Source organism: Ambystoma mexicanum, chromosome 5p, assembly GCF_040938575.1.
Source record: "Ambystoma mexicanum isolate Mex_15411 chromosome 5p, UKY_AmexF1_1, whole genome shotgun sequence".
Taxonomy (NCBI): domain Eukaryota; kingdom Metazoa; phylum Chordata; class Amphibia; order Caudata; family Ambystomatidae; genus Ambystoma; species Ambystoma mexicanum.
The window spans coordinates 305,673,411-305,700,326 of NC_090930.1; the positions used below are offsets into that span (position 1 = coordinate 305,673,411).

At 45.7% G+C, this 26,916-nt stretch overlaps 1 protein-coding gene across 6 annotated transcripts in view; it reads right to left on the reverse strand.

Annotated features, from left to right (window-relative positions):
• Window positions 1-26,916, reverse strand: part of MTMR1 (myotubularin related protein 1) — a 1,542,631-nt gene that overhangs the window by 198,662 nt on the left and 1,317,053 nt on the right. For all 6 annotated transcript variants that reach the window (XM_069612748.1, XM_069612750.1, XM_069612749.1 and 3 more), the window contains one exon: window positions 3,618-3,731. In XM_069612748.1, coding sequence (XP_069468849.1) covers window positions 3,618-3,731 — 114 coding nt within the window. The remainder of the gene's footprint in view (window positions 1-3,617; window positions 3,732-26,916) is intronic.

Consider the following 26,916-nt stretch of genomic DNA (forward strand, 5'->3'; position numbering starts at 1 on the left):
CATTCGGGGCTGAATGTGCCTGGAATCTCGACTTTAGATACTGGGAATCACTTGAAGGTTTGTTCTGGCGGAAAGTGCTCAGACTGCCACATTATGTTTCAATGACGTTATTGCGCCATGAATTGGCGACTAACTCATTGTATCATACAAGTCTGGAAAGCATGCGCAATGCTACGCAAAATACGAGAAAAGCCTGGAGAACCTGCCTACAAAATATTCAAGCCCTCTATGCCTGAGACAACACCAACTATGTTAAAAAACTGGACCTACAAAATAGACCAAATTTTGGCTGCTGCAGACAGAGAAAGAGTCGCTCAAAAGACACCCACAATTGGTGAAGACACATCTCCAACGTTGGTACTAGATCTCTAATCTTGAGAAAAGAGAGACATTACGAACTGAAATTCCGCTTGGGAACACAACAAACAAGCTAAATGTACCTTCAAAATACCTCCCAAAATGCCCATCAAGATACTATCGAGATCAATTTCTGCGGTTACGGTTAAACGCACTTCAGACAAACTAAATGAGATGGTTAAGAAAACCATCTTTGTAGACATTGCAAATAAAACATAGAATCGCTTCAACACATGTTGATAAAATGCGAAGCAATTTCTAACCAAAGGACGTGTCATCTAGGATTTTCTTTCCCCTTAAATGGTAACACTGACGAATGGTGGAATCGCATAATTTCTGGACACAACATGAAAATAACCTGTGCAACTATTGACTTTTTAGATGCAATCTTGAAAGAAAAATAGAAACTGGAGACTAGAAAGGAAATATCTTATTTAGTTAAAGGAATACTGTTGTGGATATTATTGTGATAAAAGTTTGTCAAAAAACTAAAAATTGCAATAAAAAAAAAAGAAATGGGAATTCTAAATAGTATACTTACCTTTCTTTCTCTTCCCCCCCCCCCTGTTTCTTTGGTCTCCGTCCATCTCTCGGACCTCTCCCACTGCTACATGTATTTTATTTATTTTTCATTTGTTCATTGACCATACAACTGTTGGAATGTATATGTAATTGGAAAATTAATTTTTCTCACCCCATGCATCCATTCCCAACGCCAAACCTTATTTCTCTGTCTGTGTTGATTTAAAAACAATGTCATGGATACATTCTACATGCATTTTTCTTTTCTGTGATGTTATAATGGTTCTTAATGGATGCTCTTCCTGTTTTTGTTGATGTTTGGGTTGGTTGCGTACTGTTGGACTTAAATATTGGTTTAATGATGTTAATTTTACCAATTGATGAATACAGAGAATCATATAAATACAATAATCCTGATTTCAGAAAGGCCAAGGAAGGCCGAAGCACGTGTTATCCAAAGGGCAACACATTAAAACTTGTATTGATATGACTGGGCGCAGAATCTTGGATCTTTAATTTTGTGTGTCTCACAGGATTAAAGGATGTAGTTCAGCGCATCAAAGAAGAGGGGGAGCCCAGGAACAGGAATCAAAGACTGGGCTGATACTAAGAGGACTACTGAGACAGTGGGATTTGTAGTTTTTGCAAAGAAAAGAAAAGGAGATTGCAAAGACACCTTTTCAGTTTTCTTATGTTGTGTTGTTGAAACGGCTGTGAAGAGTGATAAAAGAAGTTGAAGCATAATTCTCACCTCCTAGTCTTTAATATAATCAAGACTCACTATGCAACTAGCAGGGGTAATCATTATACACTTTAGCTGAAAGCTTCATAAGAAATTCCTATTTTACAAGTCAGCTGCCCATCATTCATTTTCCCTTCTCATTACTACATTACACTCCTCCATATACAGTTTTAATGATCTGCAGTCAGGCATGTTTTTAAATGATGATTATCCTGGTCTCTTATTTTCTCGGGTAACCAGCTGCGGTTCTGTGACCAAATTCGATACACAGCAAGAATTAACTGATTATGTGGGAAATGGGTGTTGCACCTTTTTGAGCAATAACAGGCCATCCACTCAGACTGGTTATATCTCATGGCTGAAGCAGTGGATATCGTGTTCAGCTACTCCTTGTGTTGGTGCCTGTTGCAGAGATTTTAGCTACTGGAATCCTGCATATGCATTGTATAAAACGGGGTAAAAAGCTTATTTTTTTAAAAACGGTTCACTCCTTTTGCTGAAATGAAAGACTGTTTGCAAGTACTTAAAGCTGTGCCCACTCCTCGGCTAGGCTCGGTTTACTGCTCCTTCCACCTGCGACACAGCTCTGTCGCAGCTGGCAAGAGCAGTAGAAGCACACAGACAACAAATCGTCCATGAAAGAGGTGGTCCCTGCATAAAACGGAAGGGCAGAGGATACATATCCTAACAGAAACAAAACATTTTACAATAAAGTTAGTCAAAGATTGTGTAAGAATAGAAATTAAATGCAGGAATCTGACCATTTTTGCCAGAGAATCCCTCAAGTTGCAGGAGACTTTGCAGGTCTGAATGTGAGGGCCAGCACTGGCACCATTGTGTTTTACAGCGGCACACAGCATAAGAAGAATTCATGCATAAAGACTAAACCCATTTTACAAAATGTAATCAATCTAATCATCGAGGCAGTACAAACATTTTGTAATAATAACCTAGCATTTTTTGTTAATTTGTCTACTTAAAAATTGGAATGGTGAAAGGAAATTCCTTTCAAGAACCAATTCCTGCTAATGAGTTCTGTAAACCTAGTTCTTGCTATTCCTGCTGAGGAATTCTGTGGATCAAGTTCCTTCTTTATTAAGAAGGCATTTCTGCTAGGTCACTGTTATGTTACCATGTTATGTCTACACCTACATTATGTGTAACTGCACCGTATTCACATTTATAAATTTGTACAATATTTCAAACAGTTTTTATTATATTTGGAATTGCATGTTCACCTTATTGTGTTGCTTCACTATGCTATTTGTGTATATTAGGTGTCTCTAAGATATTTGAATACATTTCAAATGTGTGTACTACCTTGATGCAAGTTTCATTGAATAATGTGATAGAATCCAATTTTGTAAAGTGAAGTGTTTAGCCTTTATGAATTAATTTATCTCATCAAGAGTGTTTTTTCATTTTACATGTACAGTTCCCCCTCTCTTTATGAATTATAGGAACTCTAGAGAGTTTACTCTTACAGTGACAGATTGGCAAATATTGTGGGCTTCATCATGGAAGAGTTTTTCAGTGGTAATACTGGCATATGTTTTAGACATAGTTATCATGAACATGTGCTTTATAGTGGAAGTGCTGGTATATATTATGGGACCGGCAACATGGAAATGTTATACAATGCTTCTGTGTACTGATGCTGACTGGCATATATCAATTGGATTTTTTCATGTGGTAGTGCTACAGAGCCAAACATTAATTGTATGACTTTTTACCCAGTCATCAAAAATGTTGAAGTAAAATGCACTATTTCAGCAAACTATCTTTAAAAATATTCGAGGGCAGAACTGATCGAAGCACCTTATATTTGATTGGCTCCATCCATTTTAATTATATATACATTAACAGCTGACACTGACCTGGGCGCATTCTGAACCGAGATGGCTTCTCTGCTCTGTTGCTTCCACCATTGATTCTAGTCCAATAACAATTTCTCCAGATTGATAAACAGTAAAACAGACCATGTTGCAGAATTTACCTCTTTCATTCTCTGTGCTTCACAGTTGTCCAAAAAGGTCCCAAAGAGACAGCTGTACAGGTGATCCAACGTCGTGATAAGGAAAAGTTCATTGAACTCAAATGCTGCTGGAAACTAGAAAAGGAAAAACAAGTGAAATTTAGAAAAACATTACCTGCAAAGAGCATATGTCTTCAATGTTATTTTTTGTGCTTTTGAGGGAAAATGTACGCACATTAACATTATCATGACCCTTGAGAGACCCTTTCTGATGAAGGCAGACCAACAGAACACTCAAAACATATATGTGGTGGTGCATGTGCACTCCTCAACCCCCAGCTATATTGTGACAAGGAAGTATGAAAAGTTTAGCAGGCCTCCAAAAGTCTATTGTTGCTGTCAGTGGCCAGCAGTATGCAGAAGTCACTTAGGAGAGTATTTCTTGGGGTACAGGGATGCCTGCCGGGAGGCAAGGTAATGAGGTGGGGGTAATGAGCCAGCACAGTGGTGGTGCGGGTGAATGTGGGAGTGCAAAAAAAAGGTCCACATCAAATGAAGGCACGGTTCATGTGTGGGAGTAGGGAAGTTTGAGGGGATTCTACCATTGGGAAGAGAGGCAGTATGGGCCCAAGACACAGGATACCAGGAGAGTGTCGCCCAGTAACACAAATGGAGGAAGCAGAAACAGGAAAACAATTCGACCTGGGAAATAGAGGGTGATAAAACTTCACGGAACCATGATGTGGTTCAGCTTCTTTATTGTTAAGGGAATATGTTAGGTTGGGAGAAAAGTGTATAGGTGCTGGTTTCATCAACTAAAACTAAGTTGGTGTGGACTTAATTGAATTTGTCAGGATGAGGTACGAACAAAGAAAAGGGGCAAATGCCTACTGCGAAGCACCTACAGTCCTGTATTAGATCCCGAGAGTAAGGCACAACATGACAGGCATATAACATCCAGCTCACTTCTTTAGACCAGTCAGTCTCAGGCATATAGTATCTAGCTCACACTTGGATTTCTTCCTGATCTAGTAGTTGTTACCTTCTGGCACACAGGCCCAATGTCTGGATTCTTGGAAGTCACCAGGAAACTACTAGAAAGAACCTATCTCCCCTTACCTTAGGGGATACCTTACCTTACCAGCTGGAACACTATCCCAGCGTCAAGTGATCGGTGTTACCTTAACGGCAAGTATATCATTCTCTTGCCTGGGTTATTGTCAGACTGAAGGTATTCGCACCAGCCAAAGGCCACCCTTTAGGGGTTGGGTCCCCACAAGTTCTGTCTCCCTATGGCCTCAATCACATGCCTGGATCTGGAAACAGGGCACCCAGATAGTGTACATTATATTTGTCTCTTTATTGCCTGACTCTGGATAGTGGCTGGGCTACGTCCTACGCATGCTGCTCCTCAGTGGGGTATGGGTTCCCCCAGTAAATGAGCAACTACCAACAGTAGGCCAAGTGGTAGTCTCCTTTCTGGACCTTCTCGAATAGTTCATTCACTTCCCCCATAGTGCCCCCTTTCATAAAACTGTGTATTCTGTGTGAGGCGAAACACAGGCTCAAGTTAATAAACTATTTTATGCAACATATGCTAATAGAAAAATAAAATGTCAGGATAGTCTTTTTCAACAGATGCAACAGTGCAAGGGTTTCTATACAAAGTTCAAGGTTCCTCCCTGCAACTCTCAGTCTCTTAAGGTACTCAACTCAGGATCTATTTGTGTTCTTTTCTCTGGTAAGAAACAACCATCTCAAGTGGATCTCTTGCAGTTATTGCTCGGTCTCCCCCGATGAGCTGTAGATAGCATTGGAGTTTTGTTCACTTTCGAGACTGACCCAAATGGGGGTGCTTCTCCAGTTTCCACAGACTACTTTGCCAAAGGCCCATCACTCTCAAGAATCTGATTTCCTCTCTCACTCTGCAGCCTCTATTCCTGCTCCGATCCTGCTCCTCCATGTCATTCCACATGGTCGTTCCTCCTTGCACTCGTGGCTTTACTGTTTCTGATCAGAATCTCACTCCTACACTCTCCGCCTTGGGCCAAATGTGCCCTGTTGTCATGAATTATATATTTAGAACAATCCCCAACCAGGTAGTTTTATCTTCAACTTCAACTAGTCTTTAAGGTTGTGACAAAATACTTTAGGCCTGTAGAGATTTGTAATCGTGAGATGGCATTCTAGGAAACTGTGAGCAACCTCTTTGAACCTAGCCCTTTCCTTATCATGCAGTGCAATCTTTATGATCACAAATGTTATCTGCACTGATGAATTCAAGTTTCTATGTCACTTACATAATTAATTTCTGTGAACAGAACGTCTTTTCCATTCAAACCTAAATTGTTATGAGCTTAGTTAGGCATACTATTTACATTGAATTTGATTATTACTTTCTAGTATTAGAAATATGAAAACTTTTTTGGCATTCTGTACAATTGAAATATTAAAAAACATCACACCATTAGGATTATTCTGTATCTGATTAAAACATATGGTGCTGAAAATCTATCTGTAATTATGCCATATAAAATTGCTAAAACATATGTATGCAGTGACGAGTCAGAAGAAGGAGACAGACTAGATTTTTCCATTTTATACTGGAATTTATTCAAATAATAAGAAAATGCCTAATTTTCCCTAACCTACTGTGAGAAAGTGGAGGCTGCCTCACCGTCTACTCCCCGCGGATTTCTTGCCCAGGTTGCAAGGGCACGGCCATCGCCTTTGGAACCAGTCCCTGGCAGTGGGCCAGTGCAGCAGGATCACCTGGGTGAGAGGTCCTTGGGTAGTGGGGGTGGAACACCTAATGGAGAGGTGCAGTTTTCCCCCCTTTTGAACACCCATAACCCCATTCTATTTTTTAGGACACTCCGACTTCCCAAACACCCCCCCCTTTTTTTTTTACATTTTACACAAACACTTTTACATGGAAGAGAGGGACAGAGGATGGATGAAGAGTACTAAGAAACTACCCACTAACACACAGAGGACAGACTCTCCCATATTGACAACAGGCTGTCCTGTTAACGAGGACAGGCAAGGTCAGGCAGGCCCAACCCGGATCACACACCTGCAGCACATTAACCTCTCACAGGTGTTTAAAAGGAGCCTGCAGGAGAGGAGACGGCAGTTGCTATTGAGCAGAGAGAACGAGGGCTGCAAGGCTGAGGCCGGCAGAGGATCCCTACTCAAGTCCCAAGCACTCAAGGGGCAAGGCTTGATACGAGAAGGAGCAGCTCGGCAGGGGCTAACAAGGACCAGGCAGAGAAGCACGGAAGGTGAAGGGGCTGCGTGGCTGCAAAGGAAAGCAAAAGAAATCCAGGCGGGAGAACCGTACCTTAGAGAGGCTAGAAGGGTTTGGGACGTGGAGCCAAGGAGCAGGAGAAAGTATCCCTTTTTGTGTCAGGAAATGGGCCATTCTCCTCTTGGGTAAATGAGTGTTGGAGAGGAGAAGAGAGGCGGATGCTGAAGGCCTTGCCCGCAAACCAGCTGGAAGACGTGGAAAGCCTGAACGCTACTGGTGAGTGAGTAAATGAAACAAGCGTCCGGTAGGCGAAAGGCACCAAAGATAAAGAGGCAAGAGCAAGTCCTTATCGGACTTGTAGTCCAGTTGGGAAATGAGTTGACAGAGTGGTCAGAGCCTGACAGAGGGAGACCCGAAGTATAATGAGCTTGGGGAAGGGAGCCCCTTGCAAGTTTGTGTTGAACTTTGTAACGCTAACTAGAAGCGATCCAGATTGCGGGAAACCGAAAGAATACAAGATTGATTGGACATTTTTATGCTTGAAACTACAGGAACCAAGAGGCACTGGGAGAGGAGCTAAAAGTAATAAGGGAACGTAAGTCGAAGTGGTCCTGTGGAGGTATTTGACAAAGCCTTGCTCATTTGAGGGTGTTTGACAGGAAACAAAGTGTAAAGCAACTTTTGTTGATGATAAAAGCGTGGGGAAGGGAAACCCTAAGCATTGTGGTTGAAGGTCTGAGCCCGACGTAGGGAGACCTACCTAATATTAGGAACTTTGTTGAACTGTGAAATCAGAAGAAACGAGTTGTGTTTGAATTGTATTACAGGGAAACATTAATTTGGAAGGCGAAGTAAGCCTTGGTCTACTTTGGGAATTGTATAATTGCAACCAGAGTCAAAGTGCATCACCAAACCAGAGCGTGCCATCTTACCCCGTGCCATAAAAAGTTGGGGAGGAGAAGTTGCTCAGTTATTTTTTTTAACACTATTGTGACTCCCTTCTCCTGGGGCTGCTTTTTTAGCAGGCTTTATTCAGTATAGAATCTTGAGATAGTGCTTGGATATCATTTGAATCAGATCTTTTAGTTTTGTTGGGCTTTTCCAGTCCTCTTGGCTTTTCTTCTCTTGACTATTCAAAGTCCTATTTAAAAACTTTGCGTTTCCTTGAGATATTTTCTCTCTGGGCTTTTCACACAACTTTGACAATCTCTTTGTCGAATAAACAACTTAAATCTTGAATAATATAAGTACTTGCACTCTTCTTGGAGTAATTGCTTGACTTATTTTATGTCTCACTGGGACGAGCATGATTGATCCAGTAAGAATTCCTGCTCTTCTGGTTACTTGGCTTTTCACTGGGACGAGTATGATTAACCCTGTGTATATCCCCGCTCTTTAAGTTGCTTAGCATTTTACTAAAACTAGTACAAGTACAGTGTTTATTATACTCGCTACCCTCCCTGGGCCTACCGCTATTCCAGTTACCTTTGTGGTGTTGGGACTGCGTCACCGAGTCAGTAGGTCACCTCTTCGGTTCTTGTCCTTGAGTCAAGACGGCAATTTCTGTTCTCGCTTACTCTCTCTCTGTCACCCTTCCCCATGTTGGTTCACATGCTCCTTAGGAAGTATTTCCCTGTTTCTTCTCCTCTCTCTCCAGGTCTGGATACCTCTTTCTGAAGACCTGTGCTTGCTTGCTCGGCTCTCTCAAGTGTTTCAATTTCCCGGTGCAACTCGGGCATCCCTGCATCCAGGTTTCCTCTGTGGATTTGAAAGCGCACCTTTTTGTTGCTGTCTCTGCTGCCAGTGCAGATTTGAAGTTCCCGGGTTTCACTTCTCCTGGCGTCTCCGCCTCCAACACTTATGACACTTTGCTGAGACTTCCCATGCATAACGCTATAGTCTTTCTTTTGTGTACCAAAGAGGTATTTGGGTAGGTAGGTAGGTTCCTCCTCAGAACGGGAGTCCTTGTCCCCAGTGGGTGAAGTCTCTCCCGGTGAAGTCTGTCTTGCCTCTACCCATAGGGACGGTGCTGCATAGCAGGTTCACCTCCCAAGCAAACACTCCCCCCCCCCCCCCCCGGGAAGAAGTTACAGAATCCTGCATTTCATCACAAAGTGCAAGTTCTTATAGGGTTTATAATAGCCTGGTTAAAGCCATGACATTCAGTTCTGCCTTCATTTGTTCAAACAATAGTCATGTCTCTTTGCAATATTTAAAATGGTATTTCTTGTTTCAGATTCACTGGTTTGCTTTGAAGATTTCGGTATGCCTAGTGTGTTGTTTGGCACTCCTCCACACTGCAACCTTGGTATGCCTAGTTAGCTCCTGTGCTATCAATATGCCACAGATCTTGTGCCTACAACATCTTCTGACTTCAACTGTTTACTTAATTAGGCCTGGCTGCATGTTTAATCTCAAGGAATTCAGTGGCCTGTATAATGGAGCACCCAAGCCTGGTAGATCCAAAGTGGACCAATGCAGTAACTATGGGTTCCAGATTAAGTTAGTCAGATAACAGAATACTTCTTGGAGAGCAAATATCAACATTTTTGAAAAGCAGATATATTCGAAATTTCGACTTCAACAGTAGAGTTCAAGTAACAGAATATTTCAAAAGAAATGATATGCCCTCAGTTCTGGTGAAACAAGAATCTTTTTTATAATCACAGTAAAAAAGTGATTAACAAATACTTCTTTAAATCCGTCGTCAGTGTTCATTCCACCAATTTTTCAAGAATGGTCAAATATATTCTTGAAAAAGTCAATAACATTAAACAATAAACAAGTGGAGGCTTGTGTTTACAAAATTCACAAAAGTTTGCATAGTGGCCATAGGCTGCTAAATCCTAAAAATATCCCAAAAGGATCCTCTTAGTTTGTGGGATTGACAACGCGTTTCGGAATCTTAAAGTTCCATCTTCAGGGCTATGGAGGTATTTGTTACTAAATGATGTTGCCTACTCTGTCTGTAGACACCTGAAGGGTTACAAGTAGAGTGACTCAGTGTATGCTAGTTATTTAAATAGTCAATGTTATTTAAGTAGTAAATGTACTTGTACAAGTGCCATATTACGGCACTAACCTTCAAGCTTTTTTACGTAAATTAGGTGAGACAGGGTTCTACCGATGGAAGAAAACATACCTGTATAAGATCCATTATAGAGATTCAATGTGGACTGTGGTACCATATAGGAAGACACTCTCTTAACACACAAGCCACCCAAAGGAGGAGAACCGCTTGTTTATGTGACCACACATTCCATCCAGAGTCACAGGATCAAAAAGATAATACAGAAAAACTGGCCCATGCTACAAATGGACCCTCAACTACAGCAATTGTTCCAACAACACATTTGCCTATAGGAACAGTGAGGCATTACCCAACAGTCTGGTGAGAGCTGAAATGACAACTGCACCGACACGTAAAATCCAGTTCAAAGGGACATTACTATGACACAATTGCCAGCATTGTGGGAACATAATACTAGGCAACAGTATTACACGTCCACACTCAGGAAACCCATCTGGCTCAAACATTCACGTAGTTGTGACTCTACTAATGTCATTTATGGCCTCAAATGACCATGTGGCTATTACTATGTGGGTATTGTAAAGACTGCAGGGGGGGGTCTGTACTCCGGCTCTCTATATGGCAGAGGGGAGGCACAGAAGACCCCAGCAAAGATTCTCTATTATTGGTATTGTGGTCGAGGAATCAAGTCCTAGCTTCTCAGGAGGTGATGCAGGCTGGTTCTTAAGTACAGTGTTGTTCCCGAAGCCCCCACAAAGGAATATCCACACACTATTAGTTAAAACACAGTCTTTATATAATTAATTTAAAGGTTATGTACACAATCACAATAACTCACTTTGTGCTCAGAAAATCTGCAATGGCAGATATATACAGTTTTAAGTGGTACCACAATTATTTATCAGATCTCATTAAAGTGCATCACCTGTACTCTGGTTAAATGTCACACAGATCAAATTCATAAAGGAAACCAACTATAGATATAGGCGGAAATCAGTTGGTTCGAACAATTGGCAGAATACTGGCCCCTACCACTAGACACAGTACAGTTCTGTGTGGAGATAACCCCCCGCCCCCAACCTGGACAACCTATAAAGTAAAGATGTATCACAAGCCCAGTCCATATATTGTTCAATAAGTCTCATTTCCATCTATAATGTTTCTACCACCCCAAAGTACCTGGAATAGCAGAGTTCGACGTCGGGTCATCGACGGATCCTTCTTGAGCGGCTCCCTTTAAAGCAGGAGCCACGGATCGTTGAGATCCCTCGAAGAAAGTGAACTCTGGCGTCGAGGCGGCAGCTTTGGTCCCAGCGGTGCTCGTCGACGACAGAGTGAAGATGTCCTGCAAGGAAGAGGCGTGCGGGGCACCTCAATGATGACAGTTCAGGACCGCAAAGAGTTTTTGAAGAACTGTGGCCCAACAAGGGAGTTGAGTCGTCCGGCGTCTCTATGGTCATTGGGTGGCGGGAAACCCACCGGCGGATGCTCCTCGGTGCGTCGACGGCCTGGCCTTCTCCAGCGGGATAAGGTGGGCTGCGGTGCGGACGAGCGCATCCGTGAATCAAAAGTCCTAGGCAAAGGAGCATGCTGCTCCGGTCATCGGCGGCTCAGCGTCAAGCAGTCCCCTCTCCTGGGCAACACGCCTTCGACGGTCCTCCAGCGGTTACAGCAAACTTGTGAACCCTGGTTGACGGCGGTGGCCGGATTGTCCGGTGCTGACTTCCTTCTCCTCGGAGGTCCCAGTCTCCGGTCGGCAGCCTTTCGAGGATCTGACTTCCAGGGCGCTTCGGCAAAGGTTTGCGGTGCTCGATGGTCCATCGGAGCACGGGAAGAGGGCGTCTAACCAGGTCCTCTCTTGGATCAATCTCGACGGCTTTTGGATTTCGGCAAAGGGAGATAGCAGTCAACCTTCTTCTTCAGCTCGGCTTCGAGATTAAGCCTCAATTTCAACTTCAAAATTCCAGTGGTGAGAGGTCCCCAGATATACTATTCTGTCTCTCATCCACACTGCCGGGTCACACTCAGCAGCCAATCATACAGAAGGGCATTCATGCAGTCAGTCAGCCAATCAGGCACACAGTGCATTCAGGCCATACTCCTCCCTCTCAGACACTCACAACAAAGAAAGTGTATTGGGACAAGTACCCAGCCATTTAACACTACACACTGCATTCATACCAGTTTCGGGCAGGGCTTTCTCAGTCATTGTGTCAAACACCAGAAACCAGACATCCACAACAAGAAGTGCATATTGGTCACACACTCCATTCACCCAGGTCCCACCCACAGTGTGCACCCACAACATACAGTCACTGGGAAGGCTCCAGCCAGTCTGGCCTGGACTTCACAACAACACCATATATGGAACTTCCACCCAACAGCCAGTCAGGGGGAAGGGACCGAGTCAGGGCTTCCCATGACTTTGGGAAAACAAAATAACAGGCAATAGAAAGCAAGAGGCCACAGGGGCCATCTTGTTTCCTATCAGGAATCAACTGATTCCAATGGCAGGGCCTGGGTATCACCTGTCAAATTCAGCATTGAGCTGCCACCAGCCTCTGTGGGCCACACGCATGTGCCCGAAAACATATACTAGGGGCACAGGGTTGCACCCCCACCCATGGGAGCTATAAGGGTATCCCATGGGTCTGTACACCAAACCAAAAACAGGAAGAGCTGCACTGCCAGGTGTCCCACATGGACTCCTGGGCAGAAAACAATGCAGAACACAAATGAAAAAGGACTACAGGACAAGGACAGGGAGGCCCTGTCCCTTCAATGCATTTCCAGCATCACAGGTATGACCAGGAGGAAGGCCAAAACGAGATGGACTGAGCATAAGTCTAACATATGCGGTAAGAACCTCAAATCACCGGTAGCCATGCCCTTTTTTTTATTTTATTGTTGCATTATTAGTTTACATGAAACCTTATACAACATAATACACATAGTAAAAATAAACAATTCATTTTAAACACATACCATTATACACATATCAAAAGATCACCCGCCTACATATAAGCAAATCCTTAGTTCCCCAATGTCAATTCACCCTCCATAAAAAATCTATCACAACCCTTAATTTTCCAATTTAAAATCATTGCGTATTAGATTCAATTTTTCCAATTCCTCCATGATATCCTGAATTAATAAGTTCAAGGCTAAAATTAAAGAAATGTTTACACCCCACATACAACGGCTCCAAAACAAATGCATAGACATTTCGAGATCCTTTTTGAATCTGTCTTTCAGATAGACCGCGCGTTTAGGCTCAAAATATTTACAAATTAATACAAGGTGCTTAAGTGTCTCTTGCGATCTGGTTTCTCCACAAAATCGACACGTAAAATGTATTTGTTCCAGATTAAGTGCCATGTCCTTGTACCCCCCAGTACCGTATCCTTTCTAAGGTCGGTATCTGATTAAGTCGAAAGCGCATATACATGGATCTCGCCCTGTCACAAGGGAATCTTTGTAAATAGAGGGGAATACATTCCCTGGCATGTCCAAAACTTGCATACTCCTTGTATGTGGATTAAGAATCCACCCCGTTTACCGTATCTACCCAATCAGCCTTGAATAGAAGTCTCTTAACCAGCCCTGGTCGCTGGACCAGATCCTCTAAACAAAGACCTAGTGTACCTAACAACAAAATCATATTGTCGCTAAACTGTCTAATAGATACTACTGACCCAGATTTGACAACCTCATTTAACAATTTATATAAAGTGTTTATAGGTGGATCATTCATTTTTCTAAACAAGGCTAATTGCCTCCAAAGGTATCTTGCTTTAAGTGAAATGAGACATAACTCGTGGCGGATAATTGCATTGGGGATTGCCATCGGTAGACCAAGAAGTTCTTTCCACATTTTCCCCTGGACCACATTAAGGGTTAAGTAAGATGGTTCTCTCCCCTCCCCCAAATTTGGGAAGGACTTGTGCTTTGGAGGGGTGTCGGTTGCTGGTCACCTGAACAGAAAAAAACGTTTTCACTACAGCTACCAGAATCCTTTGAGTCTAATTAGACACACCTGCTCAACAGCCTCCCTGATGATTATTTGAGATAAGAAAGCGCTAGGAGGAGAACAACTACAGACCACAGAACTGCAGCTGAGGGATCTAACCCTGTTATTACTGAGTACCTGATTTGCAGCAAGGGATCTAACCCTGTTAATACTGAGTACCTGATTTGCAGCAGAAGGGATCTAACCCTGTGAATATTTGTCCATTTTGGGATGTGACCCAGCTACTTATTTTTTGCAACAGGTTCAATTGACCAGGACCGGGAGTGCGCGCCTCACCCACCTTCTTTTTTGTACTGAATGCTATGGGAGTCCCGGGCTCCAGAGGCAGCGCCACGGGGTGACTGTGCCCCACTTTGGAGAATCATAAAGATGGTTCTCTCCCCTCCCCCAAATTTGGGAAGGACTTGTGCTTTGGAGGGGTGTCGGTTGCTGGTCACCTGAACAGAAAAAAACGTTTTCACTACAGCTACCAGAATCCTTTGAGTCTAATTAGACACACCTGCTCAACAGCCTCCCTGATGATTATTTGAGATAAGAAAGCGCTAGGAGGAGAACAACTACAGACCACAGAACTGCAGCTGAGGGATCTAACCCTGTTATTACTGAGTACCTGATTTGCAGCAAGGGATCTAACCCTGTTAATACTGAGTACCTGATTTGCAGCAGAAGGGATCTAACCCTGTGAATATTTGTCCATTTTGGGATGTGACCCAGCTACTTATTTTTTGCAACAGGTTCAATTGACCAGGACCGGGAGTGCGCGCCTCACCCACCTTCTTTTTTGCACATTGAGGGTTAGACTCATATCATGGGTACAGATTGTGAGGTGGAAGCAGTGGCAGCCGCCCTGGATACTGGGAGAAAGGAGGGTGTTGAGGAAGAGTCCCGTCAAGTGCTGGCCATCAATGAAAAGAGAAACTACAGATCCCAAAATGCCCCACGAAATACTGCATCAGGGGGGAGGAAGGGGGCGTGGCCTGCGCGCATGCTGTGAAGACAGGCTCCTGCAGAGCTCCGTCTGTGATCCTTCCATATGATAAAAATACTGCGGTAACGGGTCGGTAATCCAGGACCAGACTGGACAGAACGGAAGGGGAACCGCTTCCCGACACTCTCCCTGACTCCCGGCCCGAATCGGAGAAGCAAAGCCAGAAAACGGGAAGCCCAAACTCGAGCCCCCTGAGACCCGCAAGATGGCGGCGCCCGTTCCGCGCCAAGACTAGAGCTGCGACCAAGAGTGACATGCTCCAGGGCGAGATGCACGCTGCTCCCGAGGCCACCGGGGATAACTGATCTCGTTCTGGCGCCGCCTCTACCCCGGTGACTGCGTGGAAGTGCGGATAAGTCTGGGATCCCACCCCCCGGGCCTGCGGACCGATCGAGGTGGAAGCGGAGAACGCCGCCCGAGCCGGGAAGAGTGCAGCAGGTGAGGGAGAGGGAGCGGACCCTGCCTAAGAGACCCGTGGTTCCTTCATCGAAGCTCCTAGAAAAGGAGCGGACATCCAGCCCCTGACAGCGGAGGGCCAGGAAAGACCGAATCCCGCAGGCAACCCAGCGACGACATGGATGGTGGACCCCTCCCCCCTCCAAATCCCAAATAAGCTTCTGAGAGAACGCCATCTTGGATTTGAAACCCACGCGCCGAGAGCCTGCAGACCGGCCCTAACGAGGCTCCTACCGAGACCCAGAAACCCGAGGGCACTATCGGCCCGAACAGCGACAGCTCCCCACCCAAACTGCTCTTGATCCGAGAGAGGAGTGTTCGCGAAACATCAGCCGAAAAGAAGGGGCTATTAGGACGATCTACATAGTGCACGGAAACGAACCCCCAGAAAAAGAAAAAATGTCTCTCCCCAAGGGCAAGCTGAAACTGGTCACCATGGATTCCTTCACAACAGTTAGACCCCAAAGACAGTCGCAACAAGACCCAGAACCTGTCGAAGAACTGCCCCAACAAGGAGAGGATTTCAAACACGCACAAGTCCTCCAAGCAATAGCGGCCCTCCGCACATCACTCGAAGGGAGACTGGAAGAGGTGAAATCGGACATTCAGCTTATGCGTCTAGACGCCGCAACCTAACGGAAAGGGTCACAGTGGCAGAGGCCACCCTCCAGGAAAACGTAGAGGACACGCGAGCCCTGCAGAGGACGGTCCAGGACCTGGAACAGAAAGTGATCAGGCTGGAGGCCCGCTCCGAGGAGGCCCGCCGAAATAATATCCGGATACTTGGGGTCCCTGAGGACTCGGAGGGCCCAGACCCGACAGACTTCATCGAAACGCTGTTGCTACAGGAAATTGGACCGGGTAATCTCTCCCAAGGGTTCTCTGTGGAAAGGGCCCATAGATGCCTCCAGAAACGGCCTCCACCCGGATCCCATCCACGCCCAATTATAGCTAAGATCTTAAATTTTCGAGATCGAGAAACCATATTGAAATACTCCAGAGAAGGAGGGGAGATAAAGAGGAATAATGCAACAATAGTTACATACCCCGACTACACCCCGGCAGTGCAACGAGCAAGGAACTCCTTTATCCCGATAAAAGCCCGCCTAAGGAAGCTTAACTTAAAGTACATGCTCCTCTATCCATCACGCCTCAAGGTTCTCTATAATGGAAAAGCGATCTTTCTAGAGACTCCGGCCGCGGCCAATATGTGGCTCGAACATAACCTGGCAGATGACGTAACAAGACCTTCAAAGTCAGACCGGGGCTGATGGGGAATCTGCCAGCAAGAGGAGGAAACGGGTATTCCCCACATAGCGACCGACCCCAACCAAGCACCATTCGACACAAGCCTTCAGTAAAGTAGGCTATACAAGTAAGCTATATCGGACGTGAGCTCAATGGACCAAACGAGTGAAGTTAGGTAACACACCCCACCGAAAACTGTGTGAGCAGCTTGCCCACACACAACCCGATCCGGAAGGCCAGGAGTGGCCTGGAAGGCTCGGGACTCCCTGAGCTTTGCAGTTGGGAGCAACTGCTAGGGACTGTTCATCTTGTTTCGTTTGTTTTTCCCCATTCAAGGAAATGGGAGTTACTCAAGTTACTGAATCTCCTACGAGTGAATTGAGCGTTGCTGGAGAGGGTGGTCGGCGAGGAGGGCGGCATGGACTCGGGGACGCCGTGGAAGCCGCTGGTAGGTGCCGAACTGCTTTATTGACAAATCGATTGATTCGACATGGCATCTAATACTAAAATAAAGATATTGACTTGGAATGTGAGGGGCCTGGGAACCTACTTACGCCGGAACAGAATCAAGTCCTACTTGAACAGGAAAAGAGTGCAGATAGCGCTGCTGCAGGAGACGCACTGCGGACTCCCTGGCCAGACTGGCAGAACACTGGGGGGGACAGGGCGTGGGCACTACCTACTCTAAATACGCAAGAGGTGTGTACACTTGGATCCATCCCCAATTCCCTTTCCACCTAACCAGGTCTGAGACAGACCCCGAGGGCAGGTTTGTAATTCTCTGGGGCCGCTTGGAACTGGAGGAAATATGCATAGTGAATTCTTACCTCCCCAATACTAACATCCCACCACACTTTAGCATGTATGCTAAAATCGCACCCTACAGACAGGGTATTTTCCTATGGGGGGGGACTTTAATTGTGTCCATGATGCGAGCCTCGACAGGTCCCAGCCCCACCCGAAAGGGCCCTCGGCGGCAACCACTGCCTTGTCCCTGTTGACAGATAGGTTGAGCCTGGCTGACGTCTGGAGAGAGCGCCATCCTGATTCTCGGGGGTACTCATTCTTCTCCTCCCCTCACGGCCTTCACACGAGGTTAGACTACATTTTCGTAGATAAAGAACACCTTTCACAAATAGAAGAGGCGCAATATTTGGGAAGGACCATATCAGATCACTCACCGCTCCTAATAGATTGGAATCAAACCGGCCCCAGACCCCCTATCCCCATGTGGAGAATGCCGATAGACGCCTTAAGTGACCCGGTGTTCAAGGAAGAACTCCATGAATTCATATATAGTTTTATTGAGAGGAACGATGGCCCGCCTGAGCACGATGTGGGACGCTCTTAAAGTAGTGGCGAGGGGGGAAATCATTGCGAAAGCAGGGGGCATCAGGAAACAACTGAGGGCTGAATTAGATCAGTCGGAGCGACAGATCGAGCAGCTCTAATCCACCCCGGTGGATACTCACCAAAGAGAAGAGAACCTCAAGGAACTTAGAGGTAAATGTGCCCAGGCTTGGGATCGGCTAGCCAAGTTTGATTATGCCACCAGAACAAACAGAACGCACAGGGAAGCCGATAGACCTAGCAGAATGCTGGCCTGGTTGTGTAGGAAAGAACACAGTAAGTATATGATTACCATGATACAGACTGAAGTAGGTAAGGCAGTACAGACACAGCAAGACATAAACGAAACCTTTAAGGGCTTCTATGAACGCCTTTACTCTCACAGAGATCAGGTTCCCCGTGACCAAATCATAGACACCCTGGAGGAAATAGGGCTTCCCAAATTGACCCCGGAACAGGCTGAAGCCCTTGACGCAGATATCACAGCGGAGGATATAGCAGAGGCAATCAAGTCGCTGACCAATGCTAAGATCCCCGGGAGTGACGGACTGCCCACTGAATTTTATAAGGCATATGAGTCCTCCCTAACACCCTTGTTACATGAGGTCTTCCAGGAGGCACATGAGAAAGGGATACTTCCCGACAGCATGAGGGAAACCTTGTTAATTCCAATCATTAAGCCAAATAAACCCACAGACAAATGTGACTCCTACCGCCCAATAGCCATGCTTAACTGCGATGTAAAAATATTGACCACGGTACTAGCAGACAGACTGGCTAAAATTATAGGGGATGTAGTACATGAGGATCAGTGTGGCTTCATACCGAGCCGGAACACGACCATTAATCTACGTAGGGTGCAAAAGGTTATTGCTCAGACAGAGGCCAATACGGAGGCATATGCGCTGCTGTCCCTGGATGCTATTAAGGCATTCGATTCTATATTCTGGGAGTGGCTAGTGGAGGTTCTTCTGGGTTTCGGCTTTGGCCCAGGGTTCATTAGCTGAATCAAGATACTTTATAACAGACCTACGGCCAGAGTAAAAACAGGAAAACACATATCTGGGGCCTGGGACATACGTAGGGGCACTAGGCAGGGATGCCTGCTCTCCCCCATGCTTTACGTACTGGGACTGGAGCCCATCGCCATATACTTCCGAAAACAATTCTTTGATGCAGGGATTCGGCTGGGGGACACTGACCATATTATTTCCCTTTACGCAGACGACGTGCTATTGTACGTCAGAGACCCACAAAATAACGTGCCCACGATGTTAGACGTCCTAGAGAACTTTGCAAGGTTGTCTGGCATACAATTTAGTAGGGCAAAGTCCTGCCTCTTCCCTGTGGCAGGCCTCAGGGGGAAAGACACAGCAGAACTTCCAGTGGTAGGAATACACTGGGAGCTGACCTCGTTTAAGTATTTAGGCATACACATAATGCATACCCCTACATTAATGCATGAACACAACACGATGACTGCGATCCCGGCTTTGAGAAAATCCATGCAATTTTGGGCGAAACTCCCCCTATCCATGATGGGAAGAGCTGCCATAATTAAAATGATTGTCCTTCCCAGATTCTTGTACGGGTTCCAGAATATACACTTTTACATTAATGCGCCTTTTTTCCGCCTCCTAGAAAGGATAGTCCGGGACTTCTTGTGGGGATCAGGGAGACGCAAGATAGCATTATCCACCCTGATGCTACTGTACACCCAAGGGGGAATCCAACTCCCGAACTTCGAAAAGTACTACCTTGCAGCACAGCTTAGTTTTGTTACTAAATGGCTGGCAGATGAAGCCACATCTGAGACCCCCCCCTTTTGCAGACCCTAGTATCCCCGTTGCATATGAAAGAACTCATCTGGGCCCCCTCCCACCTAATGCGAAATGTCCCGTCCATGGCTATCCTGGGGCAAAAAATATGGCGCAGGGCGGTAATCCTTGCCTGCTCTAAGCCCTACTACTCCCTGGACATACCGCTACTCTCGGACCTATGTGGCTCCGTAGCTGACTTGCACCACCTCAGGCACTGGGAAAGGAGCGGGATACACTCATGGGGGGACCTGTTTGCGGATGGGGCCTTTAAAGACTTTGAAACACTTCAGGAAGTAGATGGAGTCCATACGGGCCAGTTCCTGTGGTATCAGAAGATGAGAACCACAGCAAGAACAAAATGGTCGTCATGGCCGGAAGAACCGGAGTCAAACCCCCTGATCACACTACTTTATGCGCTGGGCGAGGGCTGGAAGCCGGTATCCCAGATATACGCTCACCTGAGCGACGTCCCCAACCCACGGGGCCCCGCTTTGAGAGTCAAATGGGAAGCAGACATGGGCTGGGAACTGACAGATGGAGAATGGGAAAGGGCCTTGACATTCCCCAAGTCTGTCTCCAGGAACCACAGATTCAGATAAATACAACTCAACCTACTGCACCGGACACATCTAACTCCGTCCCGGCTGGCAAAAATCAAGAATACGTTGCCCTCTAACTGTACATGGTGTGGACAGAGCGATGCAGACTTAATCCACGTATTCTGGAAGTGCATTAGGACACGATCCCTGTGGACCACCGTACAACAGACAAGCGACAATCTGGGAGTGACTAGATACAAATGGACCCCGGAGGAATGCCTGCTCGGAACATACACCAGACCGGCCAAACTCAAGCACCTCACCAGATTAATGGACATTATGTGTATACTGGCAAAAAGGACCATGGCAATGTCTTGGAAGAAAACGGCTGGGCCCCAACAGAAAAGCTGGCACTCTGAACTGAAACGCTGGGTACGAGCAGAAACAACGGCTTGGGAGGACAGTGTGGCCAGATCCACAGATGACTCTAGTATGACCCTTGAGGCCTGGAAAGAACTCACAGACTCCCTGTTTTACCCCTCTGATGATAAACCCCCATGAACTGGCACGAACCCACTGAAACAGAACCATGAATTGAATTGACAAGACCTGTGGCCCCCACGCTATCACCCCACAGGGCTCTCACGGACATGGGCCCCCTCCTTCCGGACCATCAGGACCCCCCACCCCCGCTCCACCAAGCAACTTCACCTTAACAGCAAACACTGGGAGATAGTTGAATGTTATAATGTTAATGTATTAATATGTTTAAAGTATTAGTTCGAAATGCTCATTATCCTGAAAATGCGGACACGCCTGGTGTCCTGTAAATGTACTAAATAACAAATGCCAATAAACAAATTTGAAAATAAAATCAGGGGGGAGGCACACCGATGGGTAAAGAAAGGAAAAAAAGGAAAGGGAGAACCGGGTTTCCTTATGTTAAAACCGCCCGAACACAAACAAAGTACAGGGTTAGCCCACAGTGGACGGAGCAGGGAGGAGGTGGGGAATCTGAATCAGGTGTGTTAAAACCGTTGCTGAGAACACATGGGGCTGATTACGGGGGAGGGGCCGGACAAGGGTTAAATACAACTCCAAGAGACTCAGGAGGCGTCTTATTTTTCAGGAGCAGCGCGTGGCGAGAGACGCTGCACCCGAGTGGAGTGAGACCAGCCAAGAATACGAGTGGGCTTACTAGTAGTAAACGGAAAGTTCACAGATTGACACAGTACCCTATCCAAGGCTCAAGACCTTCCAGTGGAGAGAAACGGCCGCCTAAGAAGAAGGATTCGGAGTGGTGAAGTGTGTACTATTCAAATTTTGTTAATTTCGTTTTCATGGCTGGCGGACAGGTTGAAGGGTGAAAAGCCTGTAATCGCCTGGCTGTTATCTTGGAACTAATTAAGGCCAGCAGCGGCAGTTGCAAGTAAAGTAAGGCAGAACGCCTGTGCCTATGAGGTGAAAAGAACCGTCATCAGTTGGCTGAATTTATTGATCTGTGACCAGTATTTGTTGTGCAATAAACCACTGTGAAAGAAAACCTTGTTTGTCTCCAGCTGACTACTTAACACAGATGTCCAGGCCATATAAGAGAACCGGCTCACATTTTGCAAGATAAAATCGCCTTTCATGTAAGAGCGAAAATGTGCATACCCTGACCTTCAAGAATTTCATTTGAACCTCGAGTTTAATCGCCTTCTCCTCCAGGCTCAATTTTCACATCTTTAGGCTAGATCTATTAGTAAAATTATAGCCTAAATATGTGATTGCCTGGACCTGTTCCACCCGATCCTCACCCATCCTCCAACTATAGGATTTGATGGTTCTTTTTTTGTGACCACAATCGTCCGGGATTTGGATACATTCGGGGAAAGATTGTTTGCCATCACATAATGATAAAAAATGTCCATCTTTCCACGAAGGCCACGTGGGGTGCGGTCAAAAAGAATAAAATCGTCAGCAAAGGCCATCCAGTCGATAGCCAAACTCCCCAAACTAGGCGGTGCAATGGAAGGGCCCTGCCACATGCCCTCCACATCGCACACATATAGGTTGAAGAGTGTTGGCACGAGTGAGCAGCCCTGCTTGACCCCAACTTTAGTATCAATGGCCTCAGAGATAGCACCTTCATGGGTCAAACGGACCCTGACCGAGGTATTCCTATGAAGCAGAGCCAAGAATTGGACAATCTTACGAGGAAAACTCATTGCTAACATTTTGGTCCATAATCTCGCTCTAATAACTCTGTCAAAGGCATTGGGAAGGTCTAAGGATGTGATTGATGAACCGTATTTCTAAAATGGGCCAGGATATTCCCATTCAAGTTAGTTCCCAAACCCTCTATAAAACCAACCTGAAATTTACTAAAACAGGCATTCCTCCTAATCACTCTATTGAGATCTCTTAAGAGAAAAATACCGAAGACCTTACTAGCCGCGTCCAAAAGTGCTGTGGGACTATAAGTCATGGGGATTGAGATCACCCTTTTTGAATATGGGTACTATAATACTTTGAGCCCAGAAATCAGGGATGGTATGGGTTACAAAGAGGCCATCAAATATAGGTTTAAGCAAGTCAGCCCATATTTCCGGCGCCGCGTTTATGACAAACGGGGGTATGCCGTCCGCGCCCGGCGCTCTGGATGGCTTAAGTTTATTAATGGCCCAAATAATATCCTCAAGATCCCAGGAGCATTCACCCACAACCAGAGGACCCAAATCCGAGTCCTGTTCCCCAGCAAAAGTGGAAGGCAATTAAAAAAATGTCCTATAGTAAGTGCACCACACCTCTGCTTGGATAGGACATTCAAGTCTGTCCTTAACAGGGGTAAGAGTGTTATTAACAGTAGCCCAAAATTTAACATCTCTGCCCTTACATAGATTTTCCATCATCTGTTGATGGGCTACAAGGTATTGATCCATTTTCAGAGACTAACAAGTTTTTGTGTTTCAGGATGATTTTTTTTTCCTCAACTGCAGTTCAACAAATGAGATGGGTAGCTTCTTCAGGATCCTCAGATCCCTGCATTTAATTCGCTTGGATCTATGGATTATGGAGTCCCCACCCCTCCCATTAGGTCTATGTACCGCCGTGCCACCCGCCTTACTACGGCTAGGGTCAGATTCTCTATAACAAGGGCGTTAAATTTCATAACCGTTTTCTTGTTCCAAATAATCATTCTCCCATTGTTCGCCACCTCTAGGCCCATGAACTTGGGTCTTATATGAAGATCGGGACATGCCAGCGATAATGAAAAAAGTAGAGGAATATGATCGCCCAAATCTACCTCCATAAGTGTCAATTTACCACACGCTTGTTTACAACTATTTGAAACATAAAAGAAATCAATCCTAGAACTATTGGTTGCCCTTTTCCAGGTATGTTTGGGTAAATTCCAGTCCGGGGAGTGATCTAGGAGTCCCAAATCCCAATGTTCTAGGAGTTTATCCCACCATATACCTCTCCTAAGATTAGGTTGGAGCGTTTTCAGGGTAGCCCCTCTCTCATTCCACATGGAACCCTCTGCACAGGAGGAGTTAAAATCTCCTCCCATGATAATACGATTGCCAAAGCCCTTCTCAAACCATCCTCCCAGAATATCTCCAAGGGAGTCCTCCACTATTTTGAGAGGCACTCTTAGAGAATTCCAGTATAGGTTCAGCCAGAGGATTGGATCTACATCATTCTCTGAAGATAAAACAATGCCCAGGAGCCATTCACCTGTAAGGATCACATTACCCTGAAGCCCCAAATTGCGATCAACAGTAATAGTCAAACCACCACTAGGCCGCCTGGCTACCCCCCTAGATGCTAATGAGTAAAAGTATGGAAACCTTCAGTGAGCATCATGGTTTCTTGGAAAAAATAAATGCAGGGTCGGGTATAGATCTCGCCTTTAGTCAGGAATGTATTCAAATGTAAGCCCCCACATGAATTCCAAGAAATAACCTCAATATTAATACTGTTAGGAGTGTCCAAAGCCCTGTCTAAGGGTCTCTAAAGTATTAAGAGCTGGCTGCAACCACGACCAATCCTGGCCACTATTAAGAAGGCTAGAGATTAAAGCCAATGCTGGATCAGAATTTTCAAATTTTTTGGCACGCAAATGTGCAATTTGTTCCATTTGGGTATTAGTCGGTTCCTTGTATTGTAGAAAACTATCAGCCTCTTTATCATCCGCTAGTGTAAACAGACCAAAACCCAAAGAATCAAAAAAAAATTCTTGGGAACGAACCATATCTGCCACCATCACCGAGTGAAAACAACTTACCATTCGGTGATTATTTTGACTTGGTAGGGAAATGGCGTCTATATCGTCAGTTGTTATTGCACGCAGTAAAGGAATTTTTTTAAACAAGTTTAATAGATTTGTTCTATTCAGACTGGCCAGTGAATCTGTCTTATTGTTATTGATCCAACCCAGGATCTTCCCTGTATTAGTCATTGAAGGGGGCTGTACCTGAACAGGCTGCATCTCAGCATTGCTTAAAAGTGGTTTTGCTAGTGCATTTCCCTGTGTGTCCTGAATATTAAGGGCCTGTGTGTCTATGGGGCTTTTCCCTATATTATTAGGTGTAGAACCACTCCAACTCTCAGCCATAGCGGTCAGCCCATTGGAAGAGAGGGTCTCAGTGGATATAACAGGGGCCAGTACTTGCGCACTGGGTAATATATTCATTTGTTGCGTACCTATAGATGTTCTAGTATGCTTAGTACTGGTTATTTTACCGAAAGCTGTCATCTTAGTTTGCTTAGTTTGTGGGCGATCTCGACCGGCCCTCAAATGATTACCCTTTAGGATGTTGGGGTTAATATTTTTTTCACCCCCAGCTAGTGGGAATTCCTTATTGGCCGCCCCCCAGCTCCTGACCCTCTCCCCTACTCGGGCCATTAACTGTTCTACTATCACTAGGCTCTTCTTTAGCTGGAATATTTCTAATTGATTTGAGGTTAGAGTCCCTACCCCTAATTTTTGTATTAGGCATATTTTGAGTTTTCTTAAGCATCCTAGCCTGTTTTTTTTGTTTATTTCCGCCTATAAACAGGAGATTAGGGTACCTCATTAATATCATAGTTGGAAGTATTGGCATGGCATTCTCCGTGGAGTCTGGAAGAGCTACCAGTTTCTGATTCCGGGTCCGTTGGTATTTTCTTCATATGTTTAGTTTTTTGTTTGCACTTTTGCCCCCTTTTAGGTGGCGTTTGTTGGATGACTGTAGCGTCATCACTGCTAATGTTCAAACATTCCCCCTCCTTGGAAGTTTCCATGACATGCTCCTGGGCATTGATATGATGTATGATATGGCATTTATAACGTGCCTATACACAAGTGTTTCAAGGCACGACGAGGCAAGGGGGGGAGCAAAGGGAGGACAGACAACGATCCTACTAGGCCAGGTGTCATTCAGATCGCGCAAGTGCATGGGAAGGGGGGGAAAGGAAAGTGCGCAGGGGGACGGGAGTGGGGAAAGTTCAGTACATGGGAAGTGGAAAATAAGACACGTAAAACAGCCAGCTGGTGGCAACTGCAAGGAAGTGCAGATGTAAATGCTGGTAGGGGCACTGAAGGGATACAGAAAAACGGTCCTCAGTGCAGGGGTTGCCAGGGAGGCAGTGCAGGTGGGTAATTGACGGGGCCTGGGCCAGAGATCAGAAAGGGTGGCCAGGTAACCAGTGCAATTTCAGTCAGGAATTCAGCAAGGGAGAGGAAGAGAGAGAGCAGAAGCAAAGAGGTAGGTTTTAAGGTGTTTCCGAAACCGGAGATGGTTCTCCTCAAGTTTCAGGGAGGCAGGAAGGCTTTTCCAGAGAGAGGCCCCAGCTGAAGAGAGCGATCTGCCACCAACTCGTTGCTTGGAGAAGCGACTGACCCTAAGGGAGTTGGAGGCAGATGAGCGAAGAGCTCGAGAAGGAAGGTATTTAGGAAGAGAGAGTTGAAGGTATTGCGGCCCCAGACCCCAGAAGGCATTGTGTACAATGCAGTCCTGCAGAGATACAATCCCTGGGCTTGAGGCCAAGGACAAGTCTCGCAGTCCTATTCTGGATAAGTTGCAGAGGGCGCAGAGTGGAGGCAGGTAGGTTTAGATGGAGGCTGTTACAGTAGTCCAGCTTGGAGAGGACCAGGGCTCTGGAGACAGTAAGCTCTGGGGAAAGGAGAGGAAAGGAAGAATACCTCTAAGGAGGTGCAGCTCCTAGTGTGACTTCTTAGAGACGTCAGAGATGTGAGGGGAGAAGGAGAGTGCAGAGTCGAAGATGACCCCGAGGGTTTTATCCTTCCAGGTGGGAGGAGGGCCAAGAGAGGCCGGCCAGAGAGCTGCAGGGAAGGAGGGAGTGGGTGTGCTGATGAGCAGAATCTCAGTCTTACTGGCATTAAGGCAGAGGTCGTTGGCGGCACACCATTCCTTAGAAGTTTCCATATCTTGCTCCTGAGTACATCCTCCTGTTGCTATCGCCAACTGTCAGGACACCTCTGTTCATTTTCATAGTCATTGTTATGTAATGTTTTTCCTCCTGGGCCTGGCAGTTCTTGATCCCTTACCCCTCTATCTGACGAAGTAGGGCGGTCCCCTGAAAGCATAAATTCCAACAGAGTGGTAATTTTAGCATCC